Genomic DNA, 18,574 nt, shown 5'->3' with positions numbered 1-18,574 from the left:
AAACTGTTGAGTTTTCTCCCTTTTCCAATACAGCCATCATTGATGAACTATGGCCCGATACCACTCTCAACCCACAGGAGTGTTAATTGGGAACTGGATTCCTTCCAGTCTGCCCATATCCCTGGACTGCTTCTCTTCAACCACAGTAAGTACAGGATCAAAACTGGTCACAGTCACATTAAGATTATCCAGACAAAAACACTGGGGAAATAAATCTGCTTAAACTGAACGTTTTAGTTTAATAACATACATAAAAGTCTTTGTTAAAGTATAAATGACATGTTTTATTTAAAAAGTAATCATCCTCATCATACATATATAATTCCTTCTAAAGCAGTCTTGGAGATCTTTCACATCATGTTCGGGTTTCGCTGGCTCTATTCCAGAAGCACGGCCACCACAAAGCAGGTTGTAATTCTTGAGCTATTACACACTGGGATTTTTGCAAATAAGGTACTTCATACGGCAGCATGGGGAAAAAAACACTTAAAACACACAACTTATATCCATTTACAGAAATAACAGTTCCCAGTTGTGAACTAATTACTATACTTGGAAAATGCTAGCATCCTCATAAAAATCTGGTTAAGTTATGGTGCAAAATCTGAATTTTTTGCCAGCTTGGAGAAGGGCACATTTTTGTGACATCTCCTAAGCATTTCCCTGAGAGCATTAGGAATGTTATTAACTTAATGAAATGTTTCAGCCTCTAGAACAGTCTTCATCAAGGGAATACCTCAGAGGCAAAGACTTCTTGAGGACTCTAAGAAAAATCTGTGGGTCCCTAAGTAGAGGAAAAGAAACAACCATGAAAAGTACAACCAGCTGAGAACTCACCCAGAGGAAGGGATGAGAGATGAGAGGGTTGCCCCTAACCCAAATATTATGCTCCTTCTATAAACTGCTGGAATGCATTTTCCACTTTACTTTGAAACTCTGCCATTTTCTGTGAATGAGCCATTGGGTTCCAAGGCACTCCCTTGTAAAAACGCAGCTGCAGCACAGCTTGGAAAGTACAGGCTGCTAGGGGTGCTGCGGGGACTGGAAAGAGTTCCAGGGGAGGGGGGGAGATGAGCACAAGTCATCCTTTTCTTCTGGGAAGGAGTCTGACCAGCACCACACACTATCAGCCACACGAAGACAACTGACAGGGTAGGAGCAGAGAGGTGGGTGATCTGGACATTGGGGGAGGCCAGCATGTAGGTCAGGCTGGGAGGAAGGCCCCACATCAGGAGAGGAGGCCAGAAAACTTAGAGGAAAGTACCTGGACCCCAAGGGTATTAGAGGATGGGAAGTGCTGCAAAAATGGAAGAAAGACCTTTGTTCTTAGGAAAAGAGGTGGAAATTGAAACTTTCCTTTCTCCACCCTGTTCAAGCTACCCTGTTTCTGAGCCCCGAAATTCAGGCAGGTACCCTGAGCATTAGAAGTCAACAACACAAGGAGTTAGCCTGCCTCAGAAGGCCTGGCCTGGGGACCCAATCACCCATCTCCCACTTCCCGTGGCAAAGCGTTCCAAAGTCCTGCTGTAAGCCAGTTGTCGGGAACACGATAGAGAATCCCTTCACAAGATTACTTACTTGTGAGCAATTCTTTATGTGTATTCTCGGTTTTAGAATGTCATCAATGTGCTCTGAATCTCCAAAATATTTTCTAAGGTGTACAGAAAAAAAAAATAAATAAACCTTTTCTAAGGAAAAAAAAACGCCCAACATCTGTGTCATCAAAAGAAACTTGTACATTTATACACAGCAATACTTCCTATCAGCATTTATTACTTGACACTTAAGCACTAAGAATAAATGTTCATTTTCAGACACAGAGCAAATTTAACAGTCTATCACTTCAATGAGCCCATTCTACTATTAGGGAATAGTTACAAACATTCTCTACCCAAGTACTTTACATCAATCTGGAAATACAATCAAGAGGCAATGCTTTAAGGCTACATATTAAGGCTACCTTGGTTATTTGAAATATGTATAGGTAATAAAGACGCTTTTGCAAAAGGAGAGTATAAATTAAACACTATTTCCACTACTGGAAAAGAAATACTATTACAAGCCAACAAGACATTCAAAATGGTATCTTAAAATGTATTGCTATTACTATATGGCAGATAGATTATTGCTCAAACTGCCCATTTCTGAACACGAAGAGATTCTCACTTTTCTATCTTTTAAGCAAGGCTACATCAGAATAAAGACTTGAAATTAAACTTTCTTTTGTGTTAAAAGAGATTTATTATAATAAAGTAAGTGCAAGTAAGTGTTATTAAAAATGCTGGTTAAAATTATAAAGTGTCTGTATCATTCTTCTAGTATAAATGTTGGAAGTAACATCATAATTCTGCATGTACATAGAACTTGGAAAACATAAAATCATGCACGAGCCCAGACTATAACTGCACGCTGTCCTTTTAGGTATCACCACTCTCTTCTCCTGGTCCCAGATCACTCCAGAATCTGAAAATATATACTAATTCCTCCGATTCCAAACTTCACCAAAATTTCAGTGTTTTAAACGTATGTCAGTTATCACACATTAACAATGCTTTGAAGTCATTATATTCTCACCAAATACTTCTAGTTCCTGTATTTCCCTTTCTCAATAGACCTTGGACAAAAAGTTGAGCAAGAAAAGCTGATTAGAGGAGCCAGCATGACACGGATTCCCAATGATTCATTTCAAGTGGCATAAGGTGTTTTGTGTATGTATTATATAAATAAAAAGACCTATGAGGTGAGAAAGACAGTTAAGTACATCAACATGTGAAGAAAATAAGCAGCTCACTCTCTGCCTGCTTACTTGGCTCCGTGGAGAGGAAGAGGCAGAGCCAGGAGGAGGTCAGGGCAAGTCAGAAACACTGAGTGTGTGTGTTTGGTGGGGGGGAGGCAGAGAGCACCACAGAGCAGTGGGGGAGAGGCGTGTGGTTATTAAGGGAAATGCAACAGTATTATCTATCTGCTTTTGCCCACCCTGCTGATGCAGGGACTAGTTCCAACCTGGCCTCCCTCGGGGCGTCCCAGTGTGGCTCTGGGGTGATTCTGTTCCCCCAGCACCCGGCAAACAGCCACTGCACTTCAGATGGTGTGAAGACACCAGCGCTCCCGGCTGCGAACAATTCCGCAAAAGTGAGGAACGACAGTATCAGTTTGGACATTTCACAAATACCCACAGACTCTGGGATAGGCCTCAACATGAAGGCAGGAGAAACAGTTTTTACAAATGAGCTGCTAACACCCAGAGAGGTTAAGTGGTTCAGCCAAAGTGAAGACAAGGGCACCAGATGTGATAATTATCCCTCTGTGACGGCACTGATCCCACTTCCATGTGCACGTAATTCACTTGGGATCTCATCCAAAACGCACTGGGTCCCTGGTGGGGCATCTGATTCTGTACATGCTGGCTCCTAGGAGAGGCAGGTGCTGTACGGACCCAACCGACGGCACTTTGAGAAGCAAGGATCTATAACACAAAGAGGGAGCTCCCTCCGTCTCTGTCTCTCTGGGCCACAAGTACATCTTGGGAATCCTGGGCAGAAGGAGACTCGCGCTCCAGTGTTTTCTGCCCACCACGCACATCCCTGGGTAAAAGGTGCCTTGCACGAGTGAGCAGCCATCTACAAGACTGTGTTCATGTATTTTCTGAGAGCACCTTGACTATATGAACAGCCAAACAAATAACCTAATTCAACTTGAGTAAATGAAGAGCGCTGCTGGCTGGAAATAAAACCAATCTTTTTCTCATGTAGTCCTTCTTACAGTGAAAATGATATAAAGGCATAAAAAAATCAGCATATGAGATTTCATAGTAAAAGGCCATATGTGCAACAAATACATATAATATGACTTCTAAGAAATAAAATGCATTTTATCAGAATAAAGTGCTACCACTGCTCCCAGCTAAAATCATCTCCTCTTCCAAATACAAGGAAAAAACCTTGAATTGTAAGGAAAATGACTGCATTGCCTGCCAGCACAAGGCCACAGGCTCCCCATTTGATCTGAAACACAAGAAAAGAGGATTAAATCTTTACTTTTTTCATATTGCACTCTTTGAAAGTCTCTCTTATTTTCTGCATTAGAATTATCCAATGAAATATCACATAAAACCGCTAAAAGGCTTAATAATGTAACAGGCAGGAGACAGTGAACTATTCAGTAATTAGCCTAATTACTTAGTGAGGCTTGATAATTAAGTCTGTATCATCCTTATCATTTTCCCCATTAGACATATTTCTCAACTTGTCTTCAGTAGACAATGATTACCTTAAGTAAAATACAAGCAGCCGGAACACAAAGGGTCCAATTATAATATAGGGTACTAAAAGTTCTATACCCATTGCCTTCTTTCAGGAAAATAGGAACTGGAGAGTTATGGATTGGTCTGTTTCTTTTTTAAGCTTTAAATAATAATCTGCATACAAATGAAAACAGCTTTCCAGCGTGGCAGATGGTACTATGGAGGCACAGGAGGGGATGAGAGTACCCTCTAGTGGGCATTCTTTGTTTTAATTTAACCAGTAGAAAGAAAATGTCAATGAAAGGGGTTCTTCATAAAACATGATGCATAAAACAGAAATCCTTATAGCCAAACAGAAGCAGCACTGGTCTAAGGTACACAAAGAATAAAGTCGTGATGATTTTGCACTCGAAAACCTTCAAAGCTTCCCCATTATCTAGATAGAGTGCAAACTGGCATGGCACTCGAGAGCTTGCCCAACTGGGCTTCACCAGCCTTCGTGGCCTTGATCTCAACCACATCCTTTGGCTCCATTATACTGAACTGTTCGTTATACCACATAGTGCCTTTTCACACTTGGGGGCCGTTCCATATAACAGCCTTCCCTACTCTAATCAAAACCTTATTTATCCTCAGAGGCCTACATCAAATGCCAGTTGGAATTTCTTCCTGGTGCTCCTATGGTGTTGTGATCATGTTTCAATTATCATACATAATACATTTATAGTGTACTTACCCATCAGGCTAGTTTCTGTGCTTTCTGGAACAGAGACAGTATCTGGCTCTTATTCCTGGTATCTTACAAATAGCAGATGTTCCAAAGATTCAATGCCCCAAGTAAGAAATCTAGTGCCCCAAATAACAGTTTCATGAAATTGAAACAGTATGTAGCGAGTGGGAATAAAAGCAAGTAGGATGAAAGGCACTGAACGTCCAAGTGAACAAATTATACCCACAGTGTGTGTTTTGGAGACAAAAAGAAAAATTCCGTATTAGATGTGAAGATGTCATCTTATCACTATATCTTCTAGAGGCCACAGTGGACCTCAAAATATGCCAAATGTATTGGGTTGAAAATTGTGTCCATGATCATATTTACTGGAGAAGAATCTGAGATGACATTCACTTTGGAACCAAAGAGCATTGCTATCCTAGTCTCAGTGGATCGCCCTAAGCAGCAAGGACTTAAGCACAATTCTGGAAAATAGCTTAAAGTCAAAAAGGCAAGAAAATCACATGGTCTGGCTACAAGTTGTGAGAGAAACAAAGCATTCTGAAAACAAGGCCAAGACACTGATAGGGAGATCTAAAATGGAAGAGCGCAACTAAACACACGTATGGATTTGAGTCTTAAGCCTCAGCCCTGGAAATGAAATTGATTTTCTGGACACACGTATTTGATGTAAACTCAGCAACATCCAGGCAAAACAACAGGAGACAAAACTTACCACGGACACACGGGCAAGAATAACAGGAAATCCAAAGGCAGAGACAACAATTCCAGTAGTAAAAAAATATGCCAGTTCCCGGCAGGCACTACTTGTGGCGTCGGAGTCATAAGTTGCTCTTTTGGCAATGAAATGGGGGATGGGAGAGATGACGTGAAATATCAGGACAAACAAGGGCCAGTAAACGCTGTCAGGTGGACCCAGAAGAAACGCAAAAAGAAAAGTTACGGTTACATTTTAAAGACACTCTGCCATTTCAAAGTCAGAATTAACTTCAATGTCTGGGCCAAACAATCATTCATTTAATTGTCAGTACTCGTACATGAGATAATTTATACCAGGAACAAAAAAGATATAATGATAAAAATTATTAGTCCTTTAATAAGTAGTTTACATGGTGTTAAGAAAGCAACTATACAATGTGTAACCTAGAATCTTTATTAGTAGTTTTCTGTTATTACTGAGCTTCCTGAACTGTAATTTTTTTAAAAAGCTTTTATTTATTTATTTGACAGAGAGCACAAGCATGGGGAGAGGCAGGCAGAGGGAGAAGCAGGTTCCTGTGCCCCAAGCACCTGACCTCAGGACTGAGCTACCCAGGCACCCCCTGAGCTGTTATTTCTTTCTTTTATTTTTTTTTTTAAAGATTTTATTTATTTATTTGACAGAGAGAAAAATCACAAGTAGGCAGAGAGGCAGGCAGAGAGAGGGGGGAAGGGAGCCTGATGCGGGGCTCGATCCCAGGACCCTGAAATCATGACCTGAACCAAAGGCAGAGGCTTAACCCACTGAGCCACCCAGGCTCCCCTGAGCTGTACTTTCTTAAAGACAGTCTTCACTTAGTGCAGATGACTTCACCCAGTCATCTTTGTTTTCCCTAGAGAACACAGCACAGTACCTTCAATGTACTAATTCAGTAGAGATCTTCTGAGTATATGCATGTTGGAAACCCTTCAATGGCTTAAGAAAACCCAGATTCCTTGCCCTGGCCTACAAAGCTTTATATGATCCCTTCATTTTGTGCCATCTTCTCTTCATTCACTCAGCAGCCACACTAGCCTTTTTTCTGTTCCTTAAACACTCTGAGCTCATCCCTGTATTAAGGTTTCTGTACTAACCATGTCTTCTGCTTAGAATGCTCACCTCCCCCTCTTCTCATTGGCTGGTTCCTTCTTATGTAATCTAAACTGAGAGGCCTTCTTCTAAAGGTGGCTCTCCCTGACCATTTCAACTTACTTACAAATGGTCTCCCTGACCATTTCAACTTACTTTCTTCCATTTTTTTATTGAGGTATCATTGACACACAATGTTACATTAGTTTTCGGGTATATAACACAGTGATTCAACAAGTCTATACACCACGCTATGTTCACAAGTGTAGCTACTACCTGTCTCCATACATTGCTATTACGATACCACTGACTATATTCCCTACGCTGTGCCTTTTAACCCGGTGACTTATTCATTCCATAAATGGAAGCCTGCATCTACCATTGCCCTTCACCCATTCTGCCCATCCCTCCACCTCCCAACCCAACCATCAATTTGTTCTCTTCAATAAATGGTGGAACAGCTAATGCAAATGAATGAAATGGGACCACTTCCTTATATCATATATAAAAATAAACTCAAAATGGATTAAAGACCTAAAAGTGAGACCTGAAACCATAAAACTCCTAGAACACCACATTGGCAATAATCTCTGACATCAGCCTTAGCAACACTTTCCTAGGGAAGTCTCCACAGGCAAGGGAAACAAAAGCTACTGGGACTACATTAAAATAAAAAGCCTTTGCACAGTGAAGGAAACCATTAATAAAATGAAAAGGTAACCTACTGAATGGGAGAAGATATCTGCAAATGATACATCCGGTAAGATGTTAATATACTAAACATATAAAGAACTTATGCAACTCAACACCAAAAAAACCCCAAGCGATCCAATTTTAAAAGGGCAGAGGACCTGAACAGATATTTTTCCCAAAGAAGAAATACAGATGGCTTCTTCAACAGACACATGAAAAGATGCTTAACATCACTCAACATCAGAAAAATGCAAATCAAAACCACAATGAGATATTATCTTATACCTGTCAGAATGGCTAGTATCAAAAAGACAAGATGTAACAAGAAGTGCCAAGTATGTAGAGAAAAGGGAACCCTTGTGCACTGCTGATAGGAATGCAAATGGATGCAACCACTGTGGAAAACAGTATGGAGTTTCCTCAAAAAAAAAAAAAAAAAAAAAAAAAACAAAAAACAAAAACCAAAAAACCTAGAGTTACCATATGACCCAGTAATTCCACTACTGGGTATTTACTCGAAGAAAAGAAAAAAACACTGATTTGAAAAAGATACATGCATATCTATATTCATTGCAACATTATTTACAATAGCCAGGATATAGAAATAACCAGAAGTCCATCAATAGATGAAAAGGATAAAGAAGATATGGGACACACACACACACACACACACACACACACAGGAATATTACTCAGCCATAAAAAAGAATGAGATCTTGCATTTGTGATGATATGGGTGGACACAGAGGACATTATGCTACATGAAATAAAATGGACCATCCATTTTAAATACTTCAAGTTATACTTAAGCACATTGCCTCCTTAACTTTTTGCACAGCACTTATCCCTATTTGATATGTCCTTGTTATGAGAACAAGATTCTAATTTGTCTTAATCACCATTTATCTCTATGACCTAGAATGAGGCATTCTGTTAATACTTACTGAATAAACAAAATTTTAAGTATGAAAGTTATAAAAATAGATATGCTTACTCACAAAAATTTTAGACAGTCTTTACTATCAGAGGTAACAATAATAATATAATGTTTTACATTATTTAAAAACTGCCATCTGCTTTTCCATTACATTTTCTCTATAACTACTTCAAAAATACGTTTCTCCAACAGGTAGATGTTTATATACTTCATTCCTTAACAGAAAAAAGCAGTCTCTCTTCACATTTATATATCTACATCACAGAAATACATAGCACAATACAAATCCACCCTGATAGCCAGCACCTATAAGCAGAAGTTGTGGCAAAGCTACACTGTGATGAAAGCTTATTTCGGCCACAGATTTAGGAGTGCAGGATGGTAACCAGAAAGCAAGGGAAAGGGCCCTTTATCAATAGAACTCAGGATGGAAACACTGAGTTCTAAATCCTAATTTCATATTATAGGGATTTTTGTATGTTTCAAGAATCATCAAATAATATTGGTGAATGGGCCTTTAGAGATTCTCTACTTCAAAGTCCTTGTTTTACCAGTGAGGAAATGGAGATACAGAGAGGAGAATAGGTCTGGATTAGACCCTGCTATGACCTGACATGCCCACAGCCACGAGCTCTTAATTCTTCCTAGAACACAGGGAGAGTTTTCTGTAAAACAACGCAGGAGACCACATTCCTGTTCACAGTAAGCCATCAATATTCAACTACAAGAACTGTTAATATAGAAGCAACCTTGTTTATACACAAAATTTAAATATTAAATGTTAACTATTCAGAAAACATGTAGGCCAGAGACTGGCAAACATTTTCCAGAAAGACCAAAGAGTAAACATTTTAGACTCTGCAAGTTGTATTCTCTCTCAAATACTCTGTCCCTGTAGTATAAAAGTAACCAAACATAGTACACAAATAAGTGTCACTGAGTTCCGATAAAATATCAATTACAAAAATAGCCATCAAGCATTGTTTGGCCTGTGTGCCAGTTTGCTGACTTGTAATATAGACAATAATACTGGGTTACCATCGTTAAGGTGTAAGACTAATTTTGTCATTGTAGCAGTAACAGCTCATTTTTTTATTTAACCTTATAGAGATCACAGAGAATTAGAACACCTGGATTTAGAGTTGGTTACAGAAAAATGGTCAAAAGATTCAGGACATGAGTCACTTAAGGCTGTGCGATTTGGTTAAGTCTTTAACCACTCTGGGCTTTGGTTCCCCAGCTAGAAATGAGGATAACTTATATCCTTAAAGCTAGACTTAGGTAATAGTTACACACACTCTTGACAAATGTTAATTATTGCTTACAACTGGCTCCCTCTCATGTACACACAATTTCTGTGATAGCTGGCCAGGACTGGGAGGAGAGGTTTTTGTTTTGTTTTTTTTAAAGACTGTATTTTTTTTATTAGAGAGCAAGTGAGCAAGAGAGCATGAGTCAGTGGAGGAGCAGAGGGAGAGGGAGAAGCAGGTCCCCCAATGAGCAGGAAACCCGATGTGGGGCTCCATCCCAGGATCCTGGGATCCTGACCTGAGTCGAAGGCAGACACCCAACCAACTGAGCCACTTAGGTGCCCCGGAGGTTGGGGGCAGGGGGGAGATTTGAACTCATCAATGTCCTGCAGACCTGCTCCAGATGATTTAAGTTAGCTCCATCACCTCCTGTGCAGTTAGTTGCCCAGGCCAATCACCTGGGGGGCATCCCCAAACCCCTTCCCCTTGTTGAACCCTGACATCAGTTAACAAAACCTGTTAGTTCTGACAACCTGGATCTCTCTCTCTCTTTCCTTTCTTTCTATTGCTACTGCCATGGCCCTACATTTGGCTTGACTGATGAGAGCAGTGCCCGGCTATCGCCCTGACTGCACTGTCAGCACCTTGCTACCCAATGTCACATTTGGGCCAGACTGCCCTTCTTAAAACATAAACCCCCTCACCCTCTAAATCTATTCTCGAGATACTTTTCCAGCTCCTACTGCCCGAAGGACAAAATCTCACCTCCTTTACATGGCATACAGTGTCTTACAGATTGACTGATTCTACATCCTTGACCAACCCTTCCTTCTACCCATCCCAGTTGTATTCCATGCTCTACCATAACGAACCACATGTGGGTTCCTCAACAGTCTATATGCTCCATGTCTGTGTACCATAACGAACCACATGTGGGTTCCTCAACAGTCTATATGCTCCATGTCTGTGAGCCTTGCCAGAGGATTTTCCTGCTGCCCAAAGTCCTCTTTCCCCAGTTATCTGCATGGCCTACTTCCTTATTTCCTTTACATTTCTGCTCACACGGCACCCTTTCTGAGAGGCCTGCCCTGACCACTCTCCCCAGGGCATTTGTGCCCTTTATCCTTTATTTTTCATAACATTTCTGCCACTGATAGAATGGGCATTTTTCAATCTGTTTATTGTCTGTCTCCCCCACTGAAATACACACTCTAAGAGAACAGGGCCTTGGTTCTTATTCCTTAACCCTCCGGTCCTGTAATAGCGGCTGGTACATGGTAAGCACTCGACCAACAGCTGCTGAATAAAGAAATTTTTGTTGAATGTTCCCTCTGCCTAGAATGCCCTCCCCTAACTCATCAGCCCCACAAACTCTTATTCAGGCACCACGTCTTGGCTTAAAGAGCACTGCTTCTCTGCAGCTCTCCCTAACTCTACCAAGAAGACTCAAATATGCCTTCTCAAAGTGCTCAGGGTCCTTTGTACTCAACTCCACTACCGATCAACTGGACCTGGTGCCTGCCTGCCTCTCAGGCACCCCTAGAACTGTGAGCTCCGTGAGGAAAGGACTGCATCTCTTCATTCTTGCATCCCCAGCTGGTCCAGAACAGGTGCTCAGTCCATGCTTACTGAATGAATACATCAAGTTTAAAAAGAGCTTTTCTCTCTGTACAAACACAACTGACCCATGAAGGGACCTGGACTTCACTGACTCATTGGTGAGAGCTTGGTGCTACACGGACCAAACTTACTAACGCTCATACTAAGGGTGACAAAGGCACAAAAACAAGAATGGTTCTTTTTGAGATGATAACTTACCCATAATCCTCTAAGGCACATCCCAGCATGAGAAAAGTCAGACCAATGGCCCCACTGAAGGACAATGCCACGAGAGCTGTGAAGAATAAAACCAAGAGTTAAAGATCCCAGATCAGGGGTTGTCAGGACTTTAGGGGAGGAGAGGAGGAATAGAGAGTGCCTACTAATGGGGATGGAGTTTCTTCTGTGGGTGATAAAATATTCTGGAATTAACTAGTACAATGGGTATGGAGTTTCTTCTGCGGGTGATGAAATGGCCTGGAATTAACTAGTAGTGATGACTGCACAACCTTGTGAATATACTAAAAACCACAGAATTTTACACCTTTTTTTTTTTAATTTTATTTATTTATTTGACAGAGAGAGAGAAAGCACAAGTAGGGGGAGTGACAGGCAGAGGGAGAGGGAGAGGTCTGCTCTCCCGGTTGAGCAGAGAGCCCAGTATGGCCTAAGCACAAAGGCAGATGCTTAACCAACGAACCAAAATTGGGTGCCCTCAATTTTACACTTTAAAAGGGCTAATTTTATGGTATGTAATTTAGAACTCAGTAAAAACATTCAATTAAAGAAAGAATTAAAAGGTCCCCAATTGGGGCACCTGGGTGGCTCAGTTGGTTGAGCAACTGCCTTCAGCTCAGGTCATGATCCCAGACTTCCAGGATCGAGTCCCGCATCAGGCTCCCAGCTCCTCGGGGAGTCTGCTTCTCCCTCTGACCTTCTCCTCTCTCATGCTCCCTCTCACTCATTCTCTCTCAAATAAATAAATAAAATCTTAAAAAAAAAAAAAAGGAAGTACAACTGTTACTTCACATATTTTTAAAAGGTCCCCGAATTAAGCAAAGATAGTGATTTACCTATTTCATTAGTTGTTATCACATTTGACTGGCAAATGACTACCTATGCCCACCATGTTAAAATCATTAGGTGAGAAAGGTCTCAAGCACTTCCCAACTCCTATCTAATATATAAATCCCCTCTATTCATCACAAGAGGCTAGCTAGCCAGCCAGTCTGCACAACTCCAGTTGGAACTCACTGCCGCCAGAGGCAGATCATCTCCTTCTGACAATATCCAAATGCTGAAAATCCTTTCTTTAAATTATATCCAAAAATGCCTCACTGTAATATACATATCCTTTGATCATTTTGCCTCCCCCAACCACAGTACTTCCAAGTATTTGAAGACTGCTTTCATGTCTTCATAGAAAATGATTCCCAACTAGTATCCACTAAATAAAATATTTATTCCTTGCGTCTGTTCAACACTAATCTCTGAGGGGGTAGGAACGAATTTGTCCTTGTCACGCTGCTGAGTGGGAGACAGAGTATCAGGGCTGTTAAAAAATCTTGAGCTATGAGTCACCAACAAGGGTTCAAATCTTAACACTGCCACCAACTGGTTGTGTGACCTTGGAGAGAAACTGAAGCTTTCAATCTGATTTCTCACCTGTGAAATGGGAATAATGGTGCCATCTTATCACAGAGCTGATGGGAAGTAAAGGAGATAATCTATGTGAAGTGTTTGGCAAAAGGAGGTGCTCCATGAATAAATGTTCCCTGACAAAGATATCTGCTCATCTTAGCAACATTCTTTGCTAAAGGTATAAACCCAAAGCACAGGACACATGTGTAAAACTGAAACATCCCACCCTCTCCTTTCAAACACACTTCTTCCCTTTAAATTCTACCTTTTTAAAGATTTTATTAATTTATTTGACAGAAAAAGAGCACAAGCAGGGGGAGCAACAGGCAGAGGAAAAGGGAGAAGCCGGCTCCCCAATGAGCAGGGAGCCCAATGTGGGGCTGCATCCCAGGACCCTGGGATCATGACCTGAGCCGGAGGCAGACACTTAACTAACTGAGCCACCCAGATGCCCCTTTAAGTTCTATCTTGAAAAACCAACCAACACCATCATCACACTCTTAGAGAAAAATCAGCAATTCAAGGTGACTCAATCTCCCAGATGTCATTCAAACCTACTGCTACAAACCAATTGAGTGTGTCCTCTCTCCAAATTCATGTTAAACCCTAGTGCCAACATGATGGTATTTAAAGCTTCTAAGAGGTGATTAGGTCATTCAGGAGGGGCCCTCATAGATGGGATTCGTGCCCTCACAAATGGGACTCCAGAGATCCCTTGCCCTCTCTGCCATGAGAGGACAGTAAGAAGCCAGCTGCCTGTAAATGAGAAAGCAGGCATTCACCAGACCCTGAATCTGCTGGCACCCTAATCTTGGACTTCTCAGGATCCAGGACTGAGAAATATATGTTTGCTGTTGAAGCCATCCAGTTTTCTGGCATTTTTGTTAGAGCAGCCCTAAAGGACGGAGATGTCCACCCTCTTCTCCCAAACCTTCTGCTATTGCCCTAGTGCAGACCCTCACCATCTAACACCTGCCTGCGACTGTGACTCTTCCAATCCAGCCTCCACGTAACAGACAGTGGTCTCGCAAATAGAGATGGTGTCACCCATTCACAGCTGCTCTCATGGCCTGCAAGTTGTTTGGGACATGTTCTCTCCACTTGGAAAAAACTCTGTCCTTGCTCCATCCTTAGTAATAAGCCTTTCCCTTACTGACTTTTTTAGATTCAATGCAAAATTGGCTCTTTTGTGAGAGCTGCCTCCTTCTCCCAGGAGCAGGGTTAAGTAATCCCATTTGTGTTAGTTTCCTGGGGCTGCTATTAACAATGTACTACAAAGTAGACCCTTTAGAACCACAGGAGTTTAGGGGTGCCTGGGCAGCTCAGTGGGTTAAAGCCTCTGCCTTCAACTTGGGTCATGATCTCAGGGTCCTGGGATCAAGCCCCACATTGGGCTCTCTGCTCAGCAGGGAGCCTGCTTCCTCCTCTCTCTCTCTCTGCCTGCCTCTCTGCCTACTTGTGATCTCTGTCTGTCAAATAAATAAATAAAATATTTTTTTAAAAAAAGAACCACAGTTTATTTTCTCACAGTTCTGGAAGCTTGACATCTCTAATCAAGGTGTTGGCAGGGCCATGCTTCCTCCAAAGGTTCTAAGGCAAGACTCTTTCCTTGCTTTTTCCTAACTCTTCTTTGGTGCTTCTTGGCATCTACCTGCATCATTCCAGTTTTTGCCTCTCTTTCCCTGTGGTGACCTCCCTATGTCTCTATATGCAAATTTCCTTTTTTATAAGGACACCACTCATCAGATTAGGGCACACTCTAATCCAATTTCATCTTAACTTGATAATATCTGACAAGACCCTATTTCCAAATAAGCTCACATTCACAGGTACTGGGGAGTTAGAACTCGATCATTTCTTTTGAGGGATACAATTCAATTCGTAACACCATCTCTAGCTCCTCCTGTTATCTAAGCACACCTTGGACACTTCAACAGTAATATAATTATTTCCAGTTCTGTCACCCCAAAATTACTTTTATCCCAAGTCATAGGCATAGAGCAGTCTCTCAATAAAAGGTATCTCTAAAATTCTTCTTTCCCCTAGTTCTTTTCCATTTTATAGTCTATCTTCTTTTTCACTACAACACAATTTCTAACAAATTCACACATAACCATTTTTATTATTGGATAGTCTGGGGGTATGACTAAACAGCACAGTGCAGTACTGAGATACTACTTGTCACCTGTTTTCTGCATTGACTACAAAAGGACATGTCACACACTGGACACCGTCCAAGTAAACCATATTTACTTAACTGATTAAAAAAAAAAAAAAGTCAGCCAGAAATAATGATAACATGTGTCTGCCGCTAAGAGGTCACATACTCACCTAAATTTCAGAGTGCACTCACATGCATGCAAATATACTCTACACATGTTTATAGCAGATGCTGATTAACTGGGAAGATCCTTGGGTACAAATTCTAAAGAGGACAGTAATTCTATATCACTACTCTATTCAAACATTAGAAATCCGAATGGTTTCCCACCAAAAGGAAGCCTTCCAGTAGCCTCTCCCACCGCTGCCACCCCTTTTGAACTGCCCCATTAAAAAAAAAAAAACAACAACACTGTGCGAACACTACTTTCTTGTCCGTCCATTGAGAGACACTAAAGAAAGGAACGCTAACATTCCACTAATCTATTCTCCACAACTACGAAAAACGCAGAATTTCTGGGGGCCTTTCGTTGCCTGCAGTCAACTCTGCTCAACTGGAAAAATCATCAGTACCGAGCGGATTAGGAGCCCCGGTGCCGAGAAGACTAGAGACAATGGCTGCTCTGGAGGAAACGCGAAACTGCGGAGCGGCAGGAAGAGGGAGCAGAGGCGTTAGGCTGGACATGTCAGGAAGTGGAAATCCTGTTTAAAACTCGGCAGAGGTGGGGGCGGGGGGCCACTCCGAGGAGCTGAGGAGCCGGAAGGTGATGCTCTGGGGTAACCCGGGTGTCCCAGGAAGGCACTGCTCCTGGCTCCAGCCGGAGACCCAAGCGGGAGCGTGAAGACCGGCGAGATCCCACCCGCACCCCGCGGGGCGAAGGCGGGGGGCGAACTTCCTCCACCCCCCGGAGAGGCGGGGAGCGCGGCAGGCCTAGGGGATGCCGTTCCCCGCCCACGCGCTGAAGGCGCAGCTCCAGGCTTTAGCACGGGACGGAAGCGACACCCCACCGCAGGACCAGGGAGCGAGCTGGGGGGCCACGGTTGTACCTTTAACACCCGCCATGTCTCCCGAGCTGGGGCAGCGGCTGCTTCCGGCTTCCTGCCACCGCCCGGCTGCCGCCCAGACCCGGCCCCGCACCGCACCGCGGGTCCCCGGCCCGCCCCTTCACGCGGAGCCCCGCCCCTGCCGGCCAAAGACCCGCTGCAGAGCCCCGCCCCACCACCCGGAGCTCCGCCCCCGCTTCTCCTAGAGTCCTCGCAGAGCCCCGCCCTCGCCGATCCTCCCCGCCCAGTCACCCGGAGCCCCACCCCCGCTTCTCCAAGAGTCCTCGCAGAGCCCCGCCCTTGCCGATCCTCCCTGCCCAGCCCTCCGGAGACCCGCCCCTGCTTCTCCAAGCTCCGCCACGCCGATCCCCTAACCGTCCCGATCTTCCCCTCCCGGACACGCACCGCCCCACCCTTGTTTGTCCAGGATCCGTCCCGCTCAGGCCAGTCTCTTGTGGTTTCCAAGTTCACTCCATACACTTACAGCCCAGCGGCTGGGGTCTTTCGCCACTCGGAGCCCCGACCCCACCGGTCCTGACCGCGTGGGACCCTACCCTTGTGGGTCCCCAGCTCACGCCTGCCACGCAGAGCCCCGCCCATCTCGCCCGTAACCCCGTCTCCGGCTCGCAGAGTCCCTCCCATCCAGTGATCCAGGTACGGAACGTGCACTGGAAACCTGACGTCACCGTGTAAACCCGGTCTTGCCCCCGGAGCCCTCCTCCTAGATCCTGAGCCCTCGGTGTAATCCCCGAGCCCGCCCCACGTTCGCTCCTTCAGTCCGTCGGCTGGGGCCTCGGCTTCTCCGGCACCGCTGGGTCCGCGGGCCAAGACACTCCAGAGCAGCCCACACAGTGCAGGTACCGCGCATTGCGCGGTCCTGGCTACAAGTAATCTCTGCGTGAGGGTGGAGAACGAGAAGGTGGGGAGAGGGACGGGGGGGGGTGGATTACAGTCGGTAGGGAAGAAAGGGACGCCCACTTACAGAGCAGTATTATTCTCTGAGCCCCCGCGTGTGTGTGTGTGTGTGTCTGTGTGTGTGTTTACACGCGCGCGCGCGGATCTGCATTTATCGGACGAGGACTGCGGCCGAGCTGGAGATGGCAGCATCAGAGAAAAGGCTCAGAGGACACATCCCTCCTGAAGATCTTGGCATTTGCATGGACTTGCCTTGCTTAATACTAACTTTAACACTTTTTAAGCACAGTTTTTTCCCTTACACCCTGGTTTGTTTAGAAAGACAAAGACCAGTAATCTCTCTGCAGCTGAAACTTTAATGAACATTTAAATAAATACTATTCGTACACCATAGGACTCAAAATCTGCCGGTAACCAAGTCCAGTTTAAACCTCATGGGGCCATTTTGTACTTACTTTTTCTACCGGGAATGGAGAGGTTTTTTTTTTTTTTTTTAAGATTTTATTTATTTATTTGACAGAGAAATCACAAGTAGATGGAGAGGCAGGCAGAGAGAGAGAGAGAAGCAGGCTCGCCGCTGAGCAGAGAGCCCGATGCGGGACTCGATCCCAGGACCCTGAGATCATGACCTGAGCTGAAGGCAGCGGCTTAACCCACTGAGCCACCCAGGCGCCCGGGAATGGAGAGTTTTGTCTTGGTGGGGCCAGTCTGGAAGAAGCCTCAAACGCCATTTGATCCAGTGCTTTATTTTACCTTTGTGGAAAGAGGCTCAGAAAAGGTAGGGCTTGCCAGCTTTTTGGAGGTTGGATTACAGGCCGTTTACACCTCATTGTATCTTCGAACTACTGCCCCTTTTCTGTTGCTTTTTCCTAATTTTCAAAGACTGAAAGATAAAGGGGTTCCCCTGGCTGCCTGAGAAGTACAAATTCTCAGTACCACCACCTTTCAGGATCCCCATTTAGTTTACCTTTTCAAAACTGTACAATGAATGTGTTATTGTCTCAACACACGTTTATCTGTGAATTTTTTCCTAGCCCCTTCCATTTCTCCTCATAAATGGAAGGTACACTTATTAAAAACATGGTGTTGCTAATACCCAGCTGCCTGTAGACCCTTGCAGGTCCAGAATTCCACAGTGCTCTGCTTTACAGCTGGCAATCTACTTAAAATTGTTGAGAATGTCTTTTTCCCTCTTTTGAGTATCATATTCCTTCTAATACCTGTTAAAGCATTCAGGGAAACTGCCTATCAGTCAGCCATATGCTGGAAGCCTGTCTTTTTTGGCTCCTTTACCATAGTGCGAAGCTGCTCTCATAAGAAAGTTCAGGCTTTCCACCCACCCCCACCCCAGCTGATAAGGATTTTCTGTGGGGTCAAACCTCCCCATTTCCCTTTCTATTCCCAGGCATCCATTAAGTGTCTGAAAGGCCATATATAAAGGTTTGCTGGAGCCTTCCAAGTCAGTCTGAGGCCAGTCCCACAGAAGGGAACTGATTTTGGGGAAAAGTGACATTAAGAGTGCAGCTTGGTT

At 43.7% G+C, this 18,574-nt stretch overlaps 1 protein-coding gene across 2 annotated transcripts; it reads right to left on the bottom strand.

The window, feature by feature from the left end:
• Positions 1-214: 214 nt before the first annotated feature.
• Positions 215-16,705, bottom strand: LEPROT. 2 transcript variants are annotated; one of them, XM_044238388.1, is made up of 4 exons: positions 16,613-16,705; positions 11,503-11,578; positions 5,692-5,878; positions 215-4,004 (listed from the first exon to the last, which is right to left on the bottom strand). In XM_044238388.1, the coding sequence occupies exons 2-4, from the start codon at positions 11,529-11,531 to the stop codon at positions 3,888-3,890; spliced, it is 333 nt and encodes a 110-aa protein (XP_044094323.1). In that variant the 5' UTR covers positions 11,532-11,578; positions 16,613-16,705; the 3' UTR covers positions 215-3,887. The 2 variants fall into 2 exon arrangements, with proteins under 2 accessions (XP_044094323.1, XP_044094322.1); XM_044238387.1 differs by lacking the exon at positions 16,613-16,705 and adding an exon at positions 16,132-16,213.
• Positions 16,706-18,574: the final 1,869 nt, after the last annotated feature.

Source organism: Neovison vison, chromosome 2, assembly GCF_020171115.1.
Source record: "Neovison vison isolate M4711 chromosome 2, ASM_NN_V1, whole genome shotgun sequence".
NCBI classification, from domain to species: Eukaryota; Metazoa; Chordata; class Mammalia; order Carnivora; family Mustelidae; genus Neogale; species Neogale vison.
The sequence above is the reverse complement of the archived record's forward strand: the minus strand, read 5'-3'. Positions and strand labels throughout refer to the sequence as shown.

Excerpts from the sequence above, each read along its gene's own strand:
- LEPROT (XM_044238387.1), bottom strand. Across the intron at positions 5,879-11,502 it reads TGTGCCTTAGAGGATTATGG|CGTTTACTGGCCCTTGTTTG; the intron begins GTAAGTTATCAT and ends TCCACCTGACAG. Across the intron at positions 4,005-5,691 it reads TTCTTGCCCGTGTGTCCGTG|ATCAAATGGGGAGCCTGTGG; the intron begins GTAAGTTTTGTC and ends CTTGTGTTTCAG.